Genomic DNA, 19,851 nt, shown 5'->3' with positions numbered 1-19,851 from the left:
GGGAAGTGGGTCAGTATATGCATTTACATTTATGCATTTGGCAGACGCTTTTATCCAAAGCGACTTAAATTGCATTTCAAGGTACACATTTACATTCTTATCAGTTCTGGCTCGGTTACACTTTATTTTACAGTATGTGCACTCATGTACTAAGAAAGAACTGGGTAATATAAGGTGATATCATGGGTTACAGTTAGGTTTAGGGGTAGGTTCAGGGTTAGGAACTAGTTATTAGCCAGTTATTGTAAGTAAATGGGGTACAGGACTTTAAAATAAAGTGCTACCCTGTCCACGATGACAGTATGAAGCTGAACAAGTTAAGATGTTAAGAGACTTCACATCACAAACAGAGAGACGCCTGTTAAGGTTAAGAAGCTGTAGTATTGTATTACTTACAATGTTTTTCTCAGGTTTTTATGTGTGCATGTAGGTGGAGGGGCTTGAAAAGTGTAGTTTAGTTACTGACTTGTTCACAATCAAAACCAGAATTTTAAAATTCCTTCCAATTCCTATCCCTGACTCAATCACTTGTGCAACCAAACACTCACAAAGACAGAATAATGAATCTGCTTTAGACTCGCAGCAGATGCTGAACCTGCAGGAAATCAAGTGTCACTGCAGGAATTCAAACATTTGGAATGTCCCGAAAAAGAGTCTCTTGCTACAATGTTTCCAGTCACGATTGGCAGAACGTTTGACGCTTTGGAAACAGACCAATTTTTTTTTTATATAAATGTTGGAACATCACATTTATGTTGCTCTCCAGCACAAGATTTCAGAGATTAATTACTGGTTGTCTAGTGAGAGACTTCATGCAAACCAAAGCAATGCTGGTATGGAAACCATTAGGAAATCGCACATTTCACACTCCATTTTTAACCATCAGAACATAATAGTCCAGGGAGGACATGACAAGCCACATCAGGAAGGAAGCAACTTGCCCTTCCCATAGAGCAATCAGTCTCACAGCTCAAACAAAAGCTAAGCATCCCACCCAACACGTCAAGCTCATGTCTAATCCACAGCAGTGTCTATTCAATATATACATTAAGTATAAGAGTATGCTCCATTTAGTGAGTTAGAAAGCTGTTTAAACATTTACTGATTAGTATTCACGCTTGTGTTCACCAAATAATGCAATCCAATCAATGCCAGGTCCTCCAAATCGTCATGGTTTAACTGATTTAGAGATGGAGTCAGATGGGGCAGTGGAAGAACTGATGTTTTAATAACCCCCCAAAAACATGAAACATAATGAGGGCGTCTCTGGTATTGGAACATCGTCGTTCCAGACTGTTGTTGGTCACTGAGCAACAGATCAACACATCAACATTTATAAAACATAAGAATCACTTGCCTAGTGAGTCAAAGTTCCTAATAGATGATTAAGCTCTCACATAAGCAATACTGTGACTGTTACAAAACCTAGAGCTGCTTTGCCTACTCTCTACATATGCACCTTTTGAGACAACATGCTGACTGCAATGGAATCTTATTGAAACTCTAAAAAAAAAAGAAAAAAAAAAGGTAAAAAGAAAAAAAAACACAAAATATATTTTTTTAATGTTATGACAACTTTGAATGAAATTTTGTTCAACAAACAAACTACACTGAGTTAGAGGAACTTAATAACTAGTAGCATAAACAAAAAATGTAGTTGTTTTAACTAATTACAAAAAATCTAAACGTCAAACCACATTAAACCCTTATACTGTAAAAAAATATTTTCATGATTTGTTATCACAACTTTTAATCTTTTGTCAAATCAACTAAGATAATTAGTGTGGTTCAGATAACATAATACTTAAACCAATCTCTTTGTTGTATTAACTCAATTTTTTAATTTCAATGAACTCAAAATGTTAAGGCAACCAGGCAACTTACTTTTTTTAAGTTAAACCAAATAATTGTTTACAGTGTACAGGACTTTCCCTTAAAAAACACATAAAATAACTTTACCAAGAAATTTTAATTAAATTGCTACAACTTATTTAAAAAAAAATATTTTAATTAAATGAATAAATTATAACTTTTGCATTAATTTAAATTGTGGTTGCAGATCCTCTGAAATTCTTTTTTGAGTATAAAAGGGCTCTAATTCTGTGGTGTATAAAACTCAGGTCAAATGATTTCAATCGAATTGCTGATAAAATAGGTTAACAAATAAAGCCTTAGAATTTGACTAATAGATGGTATTTCTTTAAAATGTTGCCTAAACAGTGAGAATAAACCTTAACCCCAAGACTGAAGAATAGCAAACCTCTCCATCAACTCCCACATAGATGAAAGCAGCAACATCAACGCACTACATCAGCAGGAACTCATCAAGTTCATAAAGATGTTAAATGTGGTTCAGTTCCCTCCCAAAAGCATTCAACACTGACATATTTACTGCAGTGACCACTCCTTCCTGACCGTCCTCTCTGATGGACGCCATAAAGACTCGTGCTGGGAAAATCTGCAGTGAACTCACCGGAAGCATTAGACATGTCTGTCAGCATCAGGCTGTAATCTGGGAAATGTGTCTTGATGTTTAAATGTGTTTTTGGACTGAAATCGTTATTCTGACCTCGCTCCGTTCAACAATGATCATCAGTCATCTTACAATTAGTGTTAACTTTGAAACTGAAGTTCACCTAGCTCAAAGTTATGCTTCAATTAAGGCAAAACAAGCTGCTAACAAATAAAAAAAGTTTTTCACTTATAGCCAATATGAATAGCCAATATCACCAATATGAACATTTTAGTAGCCTATACGATAACTCTTTATATTTTAAAGCCAATAACTAAATTTTATACAAATTTTGAGAGCCTGATTACAAAAACAAAAGTCTCACTATTAAAAGCCATGTCCCAACACACAATTACAATGATCTCATTATGATTTTATGCAGCCTATACAACAGAGTAGCACTGCACATGTTGCACTAAACTCTATTTTCATTTTTTGAAGTGATTACAATCATATTTCAAGCAATTCAAAACCATAAAAACCAACAGTGTGCAGCTGAAGTAAATAATACATTATTTATCCGCTTTAATATATCAACCAAATTTTCTTATCGGGCCGATAACGATAACATTAAAAATGATCATATATCGGCCGATACCATTTGGACACTAAAACCCATGATACATCGATAGTTTTAGTCTTTATTATTTTGACATTTTTTGTCATTAATAATGTTTTCTAGTGTTTATAGTGTTTTCTTTTTACAAATATTTGGCAGAATTGGCACAAAATAATTATGTCAATGTTTTTCTCGAAATTTAAGTTTTCTCAAAACAATCTTTGGCACAAAAATGTTCTCATTAATGTTTTTTCTAGAAATTAATGTTTTCTTCATTAAAAAAATCTTCGGCACAAAAATTTTCTCATTAATGTTTTTTCTAGAAATTAATGTTTTCTCCATTTTAAAAAAAAAATCTTCGGCACAGAATTTTACACCGTTAATAAAAAAATTCTTGAAATAAATTTTTTTTCTTAATAAAATCTTTTGGGTGCTGGGTCATATCGCCATACACCACAACTATACAATTTGCAGAAAGAGAAAGCTGAACACCATCAGAAGAGAAAAAACTAAAAGAATGATTATATGGAGATGGATGACATGTATAGCAGCATGCGGTAAGGAACATACTTCTGTTTATGATATATCATACAGCTAGACCTATAATAACGACAAGACTTTTCCAAGCAAGAGCCTATTGACATCACATCCGGGAGATAAGTCAGTAAATTAAATCAGTAAAAAAAAATCTTCGGCACAAAAAATGTAGTCATTAATGTTTTTTCTAGAAATTAATGTTTTCTCCATTAAAAAAAAAAAAATCTTCGGCACAGAATTTTACACCGTTAATAAAAAATTTCTTGAAATACATTTTTTTTCCTTAATAAAATCTTTGGCACAAAAATAATGAGGGTGAATTAAACAAACATAAATCAGCCCTAAAATACAACCGATAGAACAGAAATAGAAACTGATTCACTAAAATGAACAACATATAAGAAGTGAGAACAGTGGTGTGAAAGAAAGTGCATTGAATTAAAGCTGTGGCGTGTCAAAAAGCAGTGATGCGGTGCTTAATTAATTATACTCGATGACCAAACTTGCTGCTGTTGCGGGAACAGTTTCAGTTTTAAAGCAGCTGAGATTCTTTCATGATACAGAAAAATGTGTCTACAACAGTCATCTAAACAGCCTGGGCATCTGTGCCACCGTTTTGTGTGATGCCAACTTATCTGCATGGAATTACCCACAATTCTCCATCACCGCTGCCCTTTCCAGACAGTTAATCAGTTTAAGCACCCAGCAGTGAAAGCAGAGTTTCTGTAACGCTAGACTAGAGGAGTGGGAAAGTGCAGTCTAATTAATCAGCCGTGAAACACTAAAGAGGGACATTACTGTCGGTTCTGCCAATAGTATCTGTGCTGTGGTGCAGCGGAGGGATTTACAAACATCCCTGAACCTCTTCTAGGTCAAGATGTGTATCGATGTTTTCTATAAACACAGCCGCACCTCCAGCACAAAGGACGGGACTCCTCTGGGGAATGCAATTGTTTTATCGGTGCAATGCAATTTTCCTCCAAAGGAGCAGACGGATAAACTCAGAAAACAGACGGCTAGAGTAAACATCAGGCACATTCACACTGCAGCTACAAACATACACTATAATGCTCATAAGGTTCGGGTCACTTACCAAGGCTTTTAAAAAAGAAATTTTAGAAATTAAAGCTACACTGTGTAGGATTTTCTCCTATCTAGCGGTGAAATTGTTTATGACTACCAACTGAATATTACTTTCTAGCTCCTCCCATTCAGAGGGCGTTTTAACCAAGCGGCAACCTCCCCGTCTCTCTCTTGAAACCAACACGGAAGTGAGTTAAACTGCAATTCGTTGACTGGCCGCTTGAGGCTGTTGTCAGAAGTGAGTCAAATCTGTATCAGAAAAAAACGTGTTTAAAGCCTGGTGTCTGTATGTGGATTTGGTCTATACAGCTAATTTTGCCCTTCATAACAACTGTGAGGGGGGTGAATTATTTTATAACTCGTCCGTTTAGTTGATTAATATTTAAATTTAAGGGTGTGGCCAAGCCACTTGAGTGACAGATGGATTGCCGCTGTCAGTGCTAGCCGTTTGTCTGCTGTTACTAGCCGTCACTTCACCTCAGCAAATGTTAGCTGCTGAACTTGCCATCTCTGCAGTGTTTGTGCTTTTTTCGGGATTATTATTTCATACAATTTAATACTTGGGTAACGTTACAAAGCACACGTCTTTGGATTCCGTCGTTATCGTTCGAGAGAACAACCAGCGCTGTATTTCAGTTGTTTTCCTCTGTGAACATGCACTAATGGATGTCTGACAATTTCGTTGCTTTTTGGGTTTTTGAAATTTAAAACGTCAATAAATGCTCGTTCGTTCTGCTCCCATGGAACAGATGGATTATAATATGCTTATGTAAGTTACCGTCAGATGAAATCATGCGGGCGTCAGCGCTTTCTCCGTCCGTGAATAAGCGCGGATTTTCTAGCGCATTTACTTGCACTTCAAAGGCAATATATCTATGGTTTAACGGTTAAACCATAACCCATTTGAGAGACGGCCAACATCAGAATTTAAAATGGACTGAATAAGCTCTCTACGAACTTGAGCGATGCCGCGCTGACGGACCATGAAAGAGTGACGGACATGTATGCACATAAATCACTGTCACACACAAACACTCTCGAAGTAATACACAGTCTCACTTGTAGCATGTCTTTTAACTATTATAATATTTCGAAGGGCAAAAATAGGAACGTTTAATTGGCTTTACTTCATCAGCTAACTCGATCACGTGGAGCTAGGTGATTTCAGATAGCCAGGCTCATATCTATGGCCAGGCTCCTCAGCTCCACTCACGCTCCGCCTGTTTGTCTATTTTCTGTTATCCGGGAGTGACGCGAGGCCAAGATGGCGACGGCCGGCTCCGCCCACTTTAGGCTTCAAAAATGCTCTTCAGAAACCTACGGGTGACGTCACGGACACTACGTCCATATTTTTTTACAGTCTATGGTTTTAACTCCTACGGTGGCCGTATTATTTCAAATCTGCCGGCAGTCGCGAGTAATCTCCCCCTCGCATTCGTCACGGTGCCACTGAGTGTAAAACGCGAAAGGCGAAGCTTGAATTTCCAGGTATGTCCCTCTTTGGCTAATGTATTTTCAAGATGGAGGCGCAACATGGCTGCCGCCATTCGACCGACTCGCTCGTATGTATTATAAATGGCTGATTCTACGCTTACGAGAATACTTGATTAGTTGGTAGAAGTAATTACACATTAATGAGCACATATCATTTTGAAAGAACAAAGTGTTTTTTGCTAAGAATCAACTTAAAAAATTACACAGTGTAGCTTTAATTTTTGTTCAGCAAGAATGCATCATAGTAAAGACATGTATAATGTAAAAAGATTTATATTTCATATCGATGTCGTTCTTTCTGTTAACTTTGCATTCATTAAAGGATACTGAAAAAAAAAATTATGAAGCAGTTTTTAACATGGATAATAATCAGAAATGCTTCTTTAAGCAGCAAATTAGCATATTATAATGATTTCTGAAGGATCATGTGACACTGAAGACTGGAGTAATGATGCTGAAAATTCAGCTTTGATCACAGGAATAAATTACAATTTAAAATATATTCAGTTATTTCACATTGTAGTAATATTTCACAGTATTATTGTTTTTACTGTATTTTTTTGTTAGAATAATTATTGCATATTTTACTGTATTCACATTCACATGAAACGATACTTTGGTGGATTCACTCCTAAAACTCTGCAGTGTGTGTACGTGGCCGACGTCGCTGAACGGAAAGGCTGGTTATTCACACACAATACACTGTGAAAACATGCAGAGACAAAAGAAGCATTCCAGCGGTTGACCACTGAAGCCTGCACTGTCATTTCAAGAGACGACACACACAGATGAGTTGAAATGATAAACACTCTGGTTTATGAACTGTGTGTATTTGACACCTTTGAATCCATGAATCTTTATCATGAAGCAAAGGGAAACGAAATGACCAGCGGCTTATTGTGTTTAATAAAACAGCCATAACATAATAAAAGCCAACATTCAAGTGTTATATTACTATTATTTATATACTATTAGCTTTTATCCATATTTTGAATTAGCTTTTATTTTTCTATTTCCATCTTAGTTAATTTTAAGTATGTTTTTTTTATTAGTTTTTATTTTAGTTATTATAGTTTAGTTACATTTAGTAGAATATTTACCAAATGTTTAGTGGAATATTTCATCTTGGATTTAATTTATTTTTATTTCAGTTTTAGTTTAGCTGCAGTTTTTAGGGCTTCAACTCAAAAATTTTCATCTAATATTATATTTTATTTTAACTTTATTTCAATTAACAAAATGTTTTTTTTAGTTTTAGTTAATAATAACCCTGCTTCTGCCTAACTGAACATTAATACTTATTTTCAATACCAATATATTCTTTATTTATTTATTTATTTTTATAATGTTTATTTTATATAATATACACTTTGAATAACTGCCAATTAAATATTTTATATATATGAATATTATTATGCTCCACAAACCAGGTGTTTGAAAATATCATATATGAAAATTATTACTCATCACTGATACATGCAAACATGCTTTGCCCATTTTTCCCATCATCCTCTGCAGTGCTCAGATACCGTCTGCATTTCTTTGGGCAAAGGAAATGACTTGACATGTAATTGAATGCCAGAGAGAAGATAAAAAATGACCAGGTTACAAGTTTAAGGAGGAATTATGAGATGAAGACATGCTCTCACTTGTCAGCTCATCAACATCCCATTAAACTAAGAAGAGACAGCATACAGGAAGTAGAAGAGGGAAATAGGAAGCAGAGGTGGAAACAGGAAGTAGAGGTGGAAACCTGAGAGCCAAACCCAATATATCAAAATTGAATTATATTTCAATGGTTTTATGCTCTTAGAAGCCAATAACTCACCGCACAAAACACATTGTGGTCAAAACAGACCAAGTTTATCCTCACTGCGAGTCAAATCACATTTATTCCTGTAATGTTTCATACAATACAGATTGTTTCAAAGCAGCTTCACAGAATTAAGAACCATCAATTCATCAATTATGAAAGATTCGATGTCAGCTAAAAAGCAGCACTACAGAAGACAATAGTGTCGTTATTCTGTTCAGTTCAATGTTAATTCAGTTCACTTCAATTACAGTATAAATGTTGCAAAGTTATGATGTCGTTATGCAGCTCAATTCAGTTCAAGTTTTGTCCTCATCCGATAGTTTCAGTGCTGGTTAATCGATAATATTACTGAATATTAGTTGTGTTTTGAACCCCAAGCGAACCGGGTCGTTTTTTATTTGATTGATTTTTAATGAGTTTTGAGGATGAGACACTCATGACACTGAACAGCACTTTGACATCAACTTCAAAAAGTGTTTTCTTCTCCCTTTCTGCTATCTATTCAAGATTATATAGTTAGTAGAACTTGATTATTTGCATTTATCATTGTTTGTATGTTCCCTACAACCCATTTTAAGTCACATCCCACTTAGGGGTGCTCATTATTAACTGGTTAACCATTAACCAGCAGTACGAATTTTGACCGATTAATACTCAGTTAATCGCTTTAAAAAGTATTTTTTCAAGAAATTTTTCAGTGCTTGCTGAATGGTTAAAATTATACGATACACGTTTGTTTTTCCTCTTGAAAACGCAATTTTAGTGTTATTTCATAAGTCGCATTTAATTCCCAGATAGCACCGACTATTTGATGTCCATTTTACATCTGGAAGACGTATTTTTAAGACTGTTTGCTCATCTGCAATACGTCTATAGGACGTTTCCTGTCAGATGTCAAATAGACGTTTAGAAGATGTCTTTAAGATGTAATGATTTAGAATGTATGTTAAACTGACATCTTCTAAACGTCTATTTGACATCTGACAGGAAACGTCCTATAGACGTATTGCAGATGAGCAAACACTCTTAAAAATACCTTCCAGATGTAAAATGCACATCAAATAGTCGGTGCTATCTGGGTTATTACATTTAAAAATAATGTAAAATACCGGTAAATAAAGCAAAATGTTTACAATCATAATAAAACACTATAAACACAGCAATAGGATATTTTAGTTCCCCTCACAAATCCTTCCAATTTAACGGTATCCAGAACAGAACAAGAAAGAAAAACACAAGAATATAAATACCAAACCAAAACAGATTTATTTCAAGTGAAACAGAAACCGGCGTTGGTCTCACGTAACCTACCCCTCTTATTCAACACAAATCCAAATCTTTGCTTATGTGCTACGTTACGTATTTGGATGCTAAACCATTATCTACTATATAAACTAGGCTGTGTTCTTCTCTTGTGTTCCAATATCGACATAAAATTGCAACTCAGTCATTTATGGTCATACATACAGTATAAGAGTAAGACATCATTCGAAACTATAAAATGTTTACTTTTATTTGTGAACACTCATAATAAATACAAAACATTGTGCTTTTATAACATAAAAGCTCAATGCCGTCTCGGTTTCCTTTCCATGAACTTGTTTGTGGAGCGCGTCACAAAAACTCAGCATTTACCGGTACTTGTCGCAGTTTTTTATTTTCGTTTTGTTAATCTGTTAATTATTGCAGTAAAATATATTTTGCATATAGGCCTATTTATTACTTTTATATATCAAATTGTATTCTGTTTTTCTCCGTTCACAGAAGCGCTGCAAGCTCATGTGACGATGTGGGAATCTAAATCTGGGAAACTAAATGAACATCCCTAATCCCACTATTTGAGAACCACTGCATTACTCAAAGGCCTTACACATCAAAGTCCATCTATTTTACAAATAAACAAACTGAAATTTAAAGATGAAGTGGGATTTTTGCACCACTTGGGGCAACAAATGAAATTTAATCTGTTTGTGTAAAAATATCACCTTGTCAACTCTGAAAAGACAAACGCAAAACACATGAAATCTTAATACAGTAGTTCTCCCCGCTCTCATGTAAATAGGAAAGATGTCCACTAAAAGAGCACTGCGGTATTCCCAAGATTTTCAACACGACACCCTCAGGTGCTGTTCCTCATCTCTCCTTTCACAGATTCATATTTCAAACTTCAAGCAGCTCAAAGAATGGAAAATTGACTCCAAAAAATGCCCTAAAGTCACGTCTCAGTCCAATTATGAAATGAGCTCAATGCAAACGTACCGTGAGAGCTTAAAAGACATAAGACTATTAATCCTGGTGAGACTCATTTGAACTACAAAGAAGTTCACGGCAAATCTTGCTTGTTTTAAAAAAAGAAAAAAGTGATTTTATACTTATCAAAAAGGGTTGTGTTTTAAGCATTAAATGCACTGAAGAGACATCATCTTTACACATAAAGACAAAACTGCTCTAAACTAGAAGGTATTACTGCAAATTCAGCCCACACAACACTTAACAACTCACAAGGTCTAATCGGCTTTCTTTAACTCTGCCCTGTAGGTTTTCTTGGGTGCTACTGACATATAAACCATAAAATCTGACATGCATCAACTCTGAACAGGTGCCCTACAGCCGCAGGGGGAAGTCTGGGGTTTTTTAATCTGACGTAATCAGTCTGAGAGGTTTAATGTTCCTGCTGCATTTCTGAAAAGCTTTGTTACTGCACTTGAATGGAATAAGAAAATGCAAGAAATGTACAATAAGTACAGTACAGAGAACTATGGATGGTATTTCCATCACAGAATGAAAATATGAAAATCTAATTGCAGATTTTTATCTGACAATTCTGACTTTCTTTCTTGCAGTTGCACGTTTACATGATTTTTTTTTCTTCTCGTAATTCTGAGTTTACATCTTGAAATTCAGTTTTTCCCACAAATTTTGCAAGATGTAAACTTTAAAAATTCTGAAAAGTGACTCGGGCTCGTGTGAACTTTGACATTCAACTTGCAAAACTCAAAATGTTAATGCCAGGAATTTGCATAATCGCTTTGAATCGTTCCGTTCCTGGTAACTGAATATCAGATAGCACTAAAAGTGTGCTAAGTATGAGTTAAGTATTAGTTGCTTGACTACAAATTGCAAATCTGCTGATAAATGGACTGGACCAGCTCAAACATGGATATTTAATTACCCACATTTAAGCTAATCGCTGCATGAAGAAGGCCAAGAATAACTGGACTAACACTTTAATTGCATGGAAAAATGCAATAAAGTCGTAGAAAGTTGGGAGTAAAATGAATGGATGATGACAGAATTTTCTTTTTTGACTAACTTTAGATTGGAATATATTTTTTTGTCTTGTATTTATATTTTGTCACAACTCGGAATAACATCACTTGTTTTTTTCAAACTGCGTGAAATTGAACATAATGATCCTCAGCATTTCCTCTGGCTATTATTTCCAGCTTAGAAGTTGAGTAAGCTTCATCAAGGCCCTGATTGTTTTCCATTTCACATCCTGAGTGTAAGACGAGATGATGCTTACCTGTTCTTTCTCTAGCAGAAGCTGCGCACCCGCCTGACCGTGTAACTGTGATGCATGCTGGACTGCAGCGCTGCCTGTTCACACAGCTCTGGCTACATTAAACCATCTGCTGTTGTTCTTGCAGATTCTCTAACCTTGAGGCAACGTGAACTGAGAAGACTACTGAACCCAGTTCAGGAGATCATGAGATCCAATAGCTTGTGATCTACAGATGGGTTGCCCTTGAAATAATGCAACGGCCAATCGCTTACTGTAGGAACTGAAAAACTGACACTCAACTTGAAAATTAGGCTGTAAGATTCAATAACCAGGCTCAGAATCGGCACTTCTTTCATATTTTTCTATGCTAATTATGAGAAAAACGCTTGACTCAAAAATAGTAACATGTTTTTCGAAGCTCAGAGTACTGCATTCATATTGCTATAGAGTTGAATGTACAATCAGCTGAAATATTTCATAAACAATCTAGGGGCAGGGAATCGAATTATTAAATAGAATTTAATTATGTATAAGCGTTTCCGTTGTGCTCAGATTTAATGTGGGCCTGATACAGTAACAACCAACATTCATCATGGCTTTAGTATATGTCACAAGTCTGTGTTAAAAGGAAACTAACTACCACACCAGTGAAACATTTCAAACATATTTCACTAATCATCTTAATGCAGTTCACAAACCGATCATATTCTCATTCACCACTTGAATTGTTTATATAATGTAGAATTAAACCACAAGACTCAGAACAAAGCAAGTTATTGAAACTGAACTGTATTGAAACAGTTGTGCTAAGCCTATGTTCTTAATCAAAAAAAAAAAAGAAAGGGAAAAATGCGACATGCTCAAGGCCAGAATGACTGGTTATGTAAGCAAACTTATACTTTTATACTATGTGGATTCATTTGAGTTTTTCTAAGGATATAAAACCAAATCAAATCCTTGAGACTGCCGTGGGAAAACACACACTCTCTTCAGCACCTGCTTTGTTCTGCCATTACAAATCATATGGAACACAACATTTGTCCCTCATATAATTTTAATTAGTGACAGACCATAACGATAAATAGGCCAAAATTGCATCAGCTGATAATTGCTGATTGACTGATTTACCAATTTACAGAAGTGCTGCTCTCCCTTCTATAAACTGTAAGCTTTATCATCGGCCTATAGTCTTTGGATGGCAATAGAAAAAATGTCTTATGTTCCACTACTATTTCAAAAAATATCATATTATTCTGGCAATCCTGTTCTGTAGTTATCGGTAATGGCAGCAGCCACTGAAAAATTCATACTGTTCGAGCACAAATGCAATGGCATGATGTGAAGACATCTACTGTACGGCATCTCAAACTTCAGTACTGCCGAACACGAGGCCTGTCCAGGAATTTCACAGCAGCGCAGAAGTTTCCCCAGCGCAGGCCACCACGAGCACGCCCAGAACGGGCCCTGCACTCACTTTTGCTGCTCTTACATGAGCACACATGCAGGAGACGTAAACAGATTTAAATCATCCTCTCTGTGTGCATGCATTTGACCACTCGGGCCATTAAACTCTTCCTGGCAGAAAAGAGACCCCTCTGCCATGATAAAATCTCACCAAAAACACATGCAGCCAAATTGTGATTGGGGGGAGGGCAAACTGACAGCTTTCACCTATAATGAGGAGAAACATGGCTCAAACATGTCACATGAATAAAAGTGCATGACCATGAAATGATTTGACTGTACCTGTTTTCTCCTTTTGTATTGGAGGGCGGTGGGTGCAGAATAGTCTGGTTTTCCTCCATCTCAACCACACATTTTGTGTTGAGCTCAATCTCTGCAAGCCAAAAGTTATTAAAACTTGCCTTAAAGTTCTTATACGTGGGATTTTCGTGTTAAATACTACAAAAAAGGAGTGAAATGTCTGAAACATATTTAAATACAGAATTCACAACAACCTTACCTGAACTGTAGCAACTTGAAAACTGATTTAATCTTTAAATATTAACGCTCAGTTCTACTTTAAAATGTCTCTTACCTCTCCGGTTCATTGGTCGAACTCGAACCGCCACTTTTACCTTCGTATCAGACATTTTTGCACTATTTTAAAGGCTTTAAAGTGGAGGAGAAAGCCGCTAGCTGCTCCGTACAGCTAGCCGAATAATAACATGCAACTCCCCGCAAAGTCTCCCGCAGAAACGTCTGAGGTGCTTGTATCCTGGTGAAATACTCCAACAGTGCATACCCGAGCAGAAAAAGCAGTCGAGATTAATCCAGATGAGACGGTGTGGTTGTGTTGTATTCGGGTTAAATGTGTGTGGTTATAAGGATCCTCCGCCGCGGGCAGAGCAGCTCCTCTCAGCCAGCCAGCAGCATCCAGACCGCCATCTTCCGCTGACTGACCCCAAAAACACACACAAATGTGCAGTGTGCATGAATATGCATGAAAGAAACGGCATGGACTTAGTTTAAAAAGACCAGATGAATCACAACGACCTGATGCAGTTCCTACAGAGCGACAAAAAATATAGAAGAGGAGGAGAAAGAGACTTGTGTCTCTGTCAACAATCCTGGTAACGCTTTATTTGGTTACAGTGTAATTATGCATTTAAGTAGGCTTACTGAGTAATATTAATTAACTACATGTACTTACCATAGGATTAGGGTTTGGTTTAGGGTTAGTTGCATGTAATTATGCATAATTTACTGTTATGATGCTACTATGGAAAGTAAATGTAACGTGTAACGCTATTTTAATGTGTCCTTGTTACACGTTACATGTATTTACTATAGTAACTATAAATTAGGCACAATTACACGCAACTAACCCTAAACTAAACTCTGTAGTACATGTGATAAATTATTATTATTTCTCGGTACTTAAATGTATTATTACACTGTAACTAACAGGGACACATTAAAATAAATTGTAACCATAAACTTATGCTCATTACTCAACATACTAGTCATGTTTTTTCTGTAATTTAGGCTAATCCTTTTATTTGTTTATCTTGATTTTTCTTCACCCATTAAAAAAAAAAGGTAGGCCTACTGTTCATGCAGAAACATATGCATTCTATTCAAAAATATTATTTAATATGACTGAATGACCAGATTACATGAATGAAAGAATATTTGAACTTTTGTTCGTTTTTATACTTCATTTTTCACTTGTATGCAGCTAAAACGCAAACACTTAGCGATACTAACGCACAGTTTATGTCATGACAGTAAAGCACAATAATCTGATTTTCTTTAGTGAAAGTGCGGGTCGTTTTCAGTGAGATGTGATTTTCGGTAAGAAGTGCTTTATAACGGCGACAACCCCAGTCTGGTAGGATCAAGGGAAATGGAGCAGAGTAGATTATGGGATTCCCCTTGGGTTGTTTTAATCTCTGTGGATTTAAAATTAAGAATTTACTAAATTTAATCCATGCCATTTCAAATAAGTATGCACCGACCCAGTGTAATAGCTACGCAGGGCAAATACTCACTTAAAATTACTTAAAACGATTAAATGTTGCACTGTAACCAACTTTGAAAAGTCATAATTTGTGCCAATGACTGCCAAGTGGTTCTCAACCTTTTCCCCCATTTTAGGTTTCAGGACCACCATGAAAAAAAAAATCCTTTGTGCATTATGAGGGAAAAATCAAAGCATAGGCTGTATGCATTTCAGCTACGTCAATGTACAATTTGGTTATTATTAATGCATTGAATGATTAATGCCAACTCATATACTGTATAATGGGAACCAGTGCCTGAATTTCTTCAGCAAGCAATATCAGTTGTGATTGACATACAAATGATTGAATTTAGAAGGTGATAATGCATTTGATGATTTAGCATACACTTAATTATCCAAAACGACTAGCAGTATACTTATAAGAGGAAATCAAGGACAATCCCACTGGAGCAAGCTTGAATTAAGAGCATCAATCAATACATAAATATGCACAAGCATTGCATTTTGTACACTCTAGCATATGCATGCATGTATATTTTGTGTAATATTTATGACATTACAAGTCAAATTCCCTGCAAGTACAACTTGACCAATAAACGAGAACTCTGTGTGGCTTGAAACTTTCCATTTATTAACTTTGAGCTTAAGCCACCATGCCACAATCACCATATACACATTATCAACTCACAAATCCCATTATCACTTAATCCACCTAAACAACATACATGGATCCTAATGTGAAACACACTAGTTGTGTTTATTTACACCTCTCATTTCTCACAGTACAAGTCATCTTTGTCCGCTGCATAGAACTTGACTGCATGATCTCCTCCGTCCAAGACCACAAGCACATTCATTGTAGTCGTAGCCAATGCCACTGGACGCAGCAGTCCGCTCACTAGTGGAGTCAGTGCAGGTGTTTTCTGCGGCTTTCCCAAACTCCAGACCATCCCATTCTGTGAATCCCCTACAATCACATCTCCATTTATATCAAAAACCACTGAAGATATAGACAAACTCAGAGAGTTCTTCAAGTTAAGAGCGAAACTGTCCACCTGCGTCAAAGGAACAAAGTCACTATTGAATATTCTCAAACACGAAGCCGTGAATCCGGCCTGAAAACCTTCCACAACTGCGATGTTTCCCGATGCTTTGCAAGAAGCTACCGAACGAGGACATTTAAGTTTTTTGAAAACCACTCTGTTAACTAGGACTACCCCACGAGAAAAGTCTATTACGACTTGGCTAAGTGATCCCATCTCAGCGTCAGTCACAAAAACACGTCCGCAGGAGTCCACATCAACACCCCATGGCAGCCTAAAAGAGTCTCGGATGGCTGCCACCGGACGGCCTTTGGAAGTGAAGACTTTGACTGATTGGTCACCAGCATCTGTGACCACAACATGTCCACAATTGGTCAGTGCAACATCAAGTGGGTGACATAAATCAGACTGGTCATGTCCATAATGTCCGAAGCCATCCAAATGAGTTCCTTGAGCATCAAAAACGGCAACTCTTTTCTCACCATCGTGCACCAAAACAATCTTCCCTGATGTCTCAGAAACAACCATCCCAGAAGGGTTGACAATTGTTCCCCATCCTCCAAAAGCTGAACGGAGATGCAGCGTCCCAGATCCCAAGCTTTCAGTCCATCCTATGACTCGATCATACAACCTGGGACAAACTTCTGACAGCAGAAGCTCCTGGAGATCGGTGAGCGCATAGCATTCAGAGGTGCTGCCCACATCCCACGGTTTCCTACAGAAAGGACACTCCAGCCTCTGGTTTTCAGGGTGGGAAAGTGCACAGATGCATTTGAGACACAGCACGTGGCCACAGGGAAGATTTCGGGGCGTGTGGTCTCGTTTCTGAATGGAGAACTTCTCAAAACACACTTTGCACTCCAGCAGGTTTGCTCGAATCTCTGCCAGGATGTCTTCCGCTCTCATATGTGGTTGGACGGCTGTCTCGGACATGCAGCTGATGATCCTGGGCTTCATATAAACATTGGCCTAATGACTTGCAGGAAGAGTAGAAGGATGAGAGAGGGTTTTGCGACAGTAGCCAGCAATGGATACACATGATCACGTGACTACATAAACATGAGCTGAGGGTCTGTACTGCCCCCGAGTGGTGAGAAGGAAAACTACCAGGATATATACTTACTGGTACAATTGTACTTTTTAAAATGATATAACAGCAATTCAAATCTTTATTATTACTGATACTCATTACAAAAGTGAGAATTTAAGGAGTAAATGTCCTTAACTGACAATGCGTGGTCCTAAAATAGGCTTCATTTGTGAAATATGACCTGGACGTTCCTGACAGGTTTTGCGAGGTCCAGCTTTGAAACAGAGCTCAACACGTGTCTTTGCTGTCTATTTTTGGATGTCGTGTACACTGTCTGAAACCTGAAGCCATTAGTTAATAGAGTTGGTTAAATGAGCTCACCGTCCACCAATGCAGATCACAGCTGAGGTCAAGCCGGATCATTTTCCTGCGCCAAAAACAGTCATACAGTGTGAAGAGCATCAGTTATTTCCACCAGAGTGCATAAACTCTCTGTGAATCAGCATATTAGAGTGATTTCTGAAGGATCATGTGACAGTGAAGACTGGAGTAATGATGCTGAAAATTCAGCTTTGATCACAGGAATAAATTAGTTTAAAATATTACTGTTTATAATATATATATATATATATATATATATATATATATATATATATACACTGGACCACAAACCACAAAACCAGTCACATGGGTAAATTTTTAGATTTATACATTATCTGAAAGCTGAATAAATGAGCTTCCCATTGATGTATGGTTCATTAGGATACAACAATATTTGGCTGAGATACAACTATTTGAATATCTGGAATCTGAGGGTGCAAAAAAATCTAAACATTGAGAAAATCGCCTTTAAAGTTGTTCATTTATATTCGCGATTGTGCTGCATTCACTCACAAAAATAAGTGTTTTATATATTTATGGTAGGAAATTTACAAAATATCTTCATGGAACATGATCTTTACTTAATATCCTAACGATTTTTGAAGAAAAATCAATAATTTTGACCCATACAATGTATTGTTGGCTATTGCCACAAATATAACCGTGTGACTTGTGTCTGGTTTTGTGATCCAGGGTCACATATGCGCAATCCAAACCACTGTATACTAAATGTCATATCTGACTGGCTGTGCTCAGAGTAAACATACTTATTATATTGGTTAGGAGGACCCACTGAAATAAAGGCAGAAAAGCCCCAAATCAAAAAAATAAAATCACAATTATGAAAACACAAAGTCACGAGATACAGATGAAATTTAATCTTAAAATTCTGTTACATCCCATGTAGTTGCATGTAAATTCTGAGCAAACAAACAAACGTCATATATATTGAAAAGCTGCAAAGTTCAGTCACGTTGTGCCATTCTTCACCAAAAACTAGTCGTTTAATATTACTGAAAAGACAAACACTGATTCGTTTACAATTTATGTGAAATGTACAAATCAGAAGCATGACAAAAAAGGCATTTAAATGTTTCACAGTGACTAAACGGACACAAAACAAGCGTTTTGGCAAATGGATATGTAGAATCACGTGATGCTCCGACTGTCCACAGACTGTCATGAAGGACATTACGGAAATGAAGAAAACTATATGTTGTCTGAGCACGATGAATACACAGGACATGGTGTTGGATTATGAACACTAGTAGTAATGGAAGAATATATATCAACCAGGTCGATAAGTCTACCAACATTTTTAGATTATCGGCATAGCTGATAAACATGCGATTAACAGAAACGTTAGCTCTTCTACGAGTTTCAAATTAGTCAACAAACATTATTTTGAATGGAGTAAACAGTGAAAAAATTGGGTGCAAAACATTTTAGTTTGTGTATATTACAATAACTGCATTTAAATTATATTAAATGATACCACATATATCGGCCACACCGCTCTCTAGGTATCATATCAGGAAAAAACACTATTGTACACAACACACGCACACAAAGCAATAAAGGTTACAGGTGATAGTTGTTAAACATGCATGCAGGCACACGATATCGGTGTTAAACGTCAGTCTAAAAAGGCTTAAATACTGGTTTAAGGGTGTGTGGTGATCAGGATCATTTTAAACAAACACATGGAATAAAAAATAAAAAAAAGGTAATTGCGAACTTTTATCTCACAATTCAAAAAAAACATCTCAATTCTGAGGGGAGAAAAAGTCAGAATTCAACAAAAGTTTGATTTGTGATTTGATTTGAGAACTTTTTTTTTCTCTGAAATGTGAGATATAAACTTAATTGCGTGATATAAAAACTTGACAAATTTGCAATAGTTAGAAAAAAAAGTTAGAATTGCGAGATATAAACTGAATATTTGAAACAAATTTTTCATCTCGCAATTCTGACTTTTTCTCAGAATTGTAATGTAAAAAAAAAAAACGTAGCCTACAACTGCGAGTTATAAACCGTTATGAAAACCGTATATAGACTTATAAACACGCAATTTAAAAAAAAAAAAAAAAAAAAAAAAAAAATCCACATTTCAGAAATTGCCACCTCAGAAAAGTCAGGATTGCGAATTTTTCATAAAGCAATTCATACTTTTTTTCCTCAAAATTGTGATAAACTTAGTTGCGAATTATAGAAACTCACAACTGAGGGAAAAATGATGAATTGTGAGATAAAAACCAGCGATTGCGAGAAAGTCCGAATTGCGAATTCTTCATCTCTTTATTTCTCACAACTGCAAGTTTATATCTCACAATTCTGACCTTTTTCTTGCAATTTTGAGTTTATATCTCACAATTCTTTTATGTCTCACAATACTTCCCCCCCCCCTCAGAACTAAGTCAGAATC

The 19,851-nt window shown here is 36.3% G+C and overlaps 2 protein-coding genes across 7 annotated transcripts in view; both read right to left on the bottom strand.

Moving 5' to 3' along the window:
• kif13a (kinesin family member 13A) overlaps nt 1-14,050 on the bottom strand; it is a 72,291-nt gene extending 58,241 nt beyond the window's left edge. For all 6 annotated transcript variants that reach the window (XM_079893684.1, XM_079893688.1, XM_079893685.1 and 3 more), the window contains exons 1-2: nt 13,545-14,050; nt 13,253-13,343 (exon numbers count right to left, since the gene is read on the bottom strand). In XM_079893684.1, the coding sequence (XP_079749810.1) occupies nt 13,253-13,343; nt 13,545-13,599 (146 nt within the window). In that variant the 5' untranslated portion in view covers nt 13,600-14,050. The remainder of the gene's footprint in view (nt 1-13,252; nt 13,344-13,544) is intronic.
• A 1,539-nt stretch (nt 14,051-15,589) lies between these two features.
• Nucleotides 15,590-17,018, bottom strand: LOC307172835 (E3 ubiquitin-protein ligase NHLRC1-like). Its single transcript, XM_079895506.1, has one exon. It carries the CDS (start codon nt 16,970-16,972, stop codon nt 15,743-15,745), a length of 1,230 nt encoding a protein of 409 aa, XP_079751632.1. The 5' UTR covers nt 16,973-17,018; the 3' UTR covers nt 15,590-15,742.
• Between the last annotated feature and the right edge of the window lie 2,833 nt (nt 17,019-19,851).

This window comes from Squalius cephalus, assembly GCF_949319135.1.
Source record: "Squalius cephalus genome assembly, chromosome: 15".
NCBI lineage: Eukaryota > Metazoa > Chordata > Actinopteri > Cypriniformes > Leuciscidae > Squalius > Squalius cephalus.
The sequence above is the reverse complement of the archived record's forward strand: the minus strand, read 5'-3'. Positions and strand labels throughout refer to the sequence as shown.

Excerpts from the sequence above, each read along its gene's own strand:
- LOC307172835 (XM_079895506.1), bottom strand. The coding sequence starts at position 16,972 with ATGAAGCCCAGGATCATCAGCTGCATGTCCGAGACAGCCGTCCAACCA.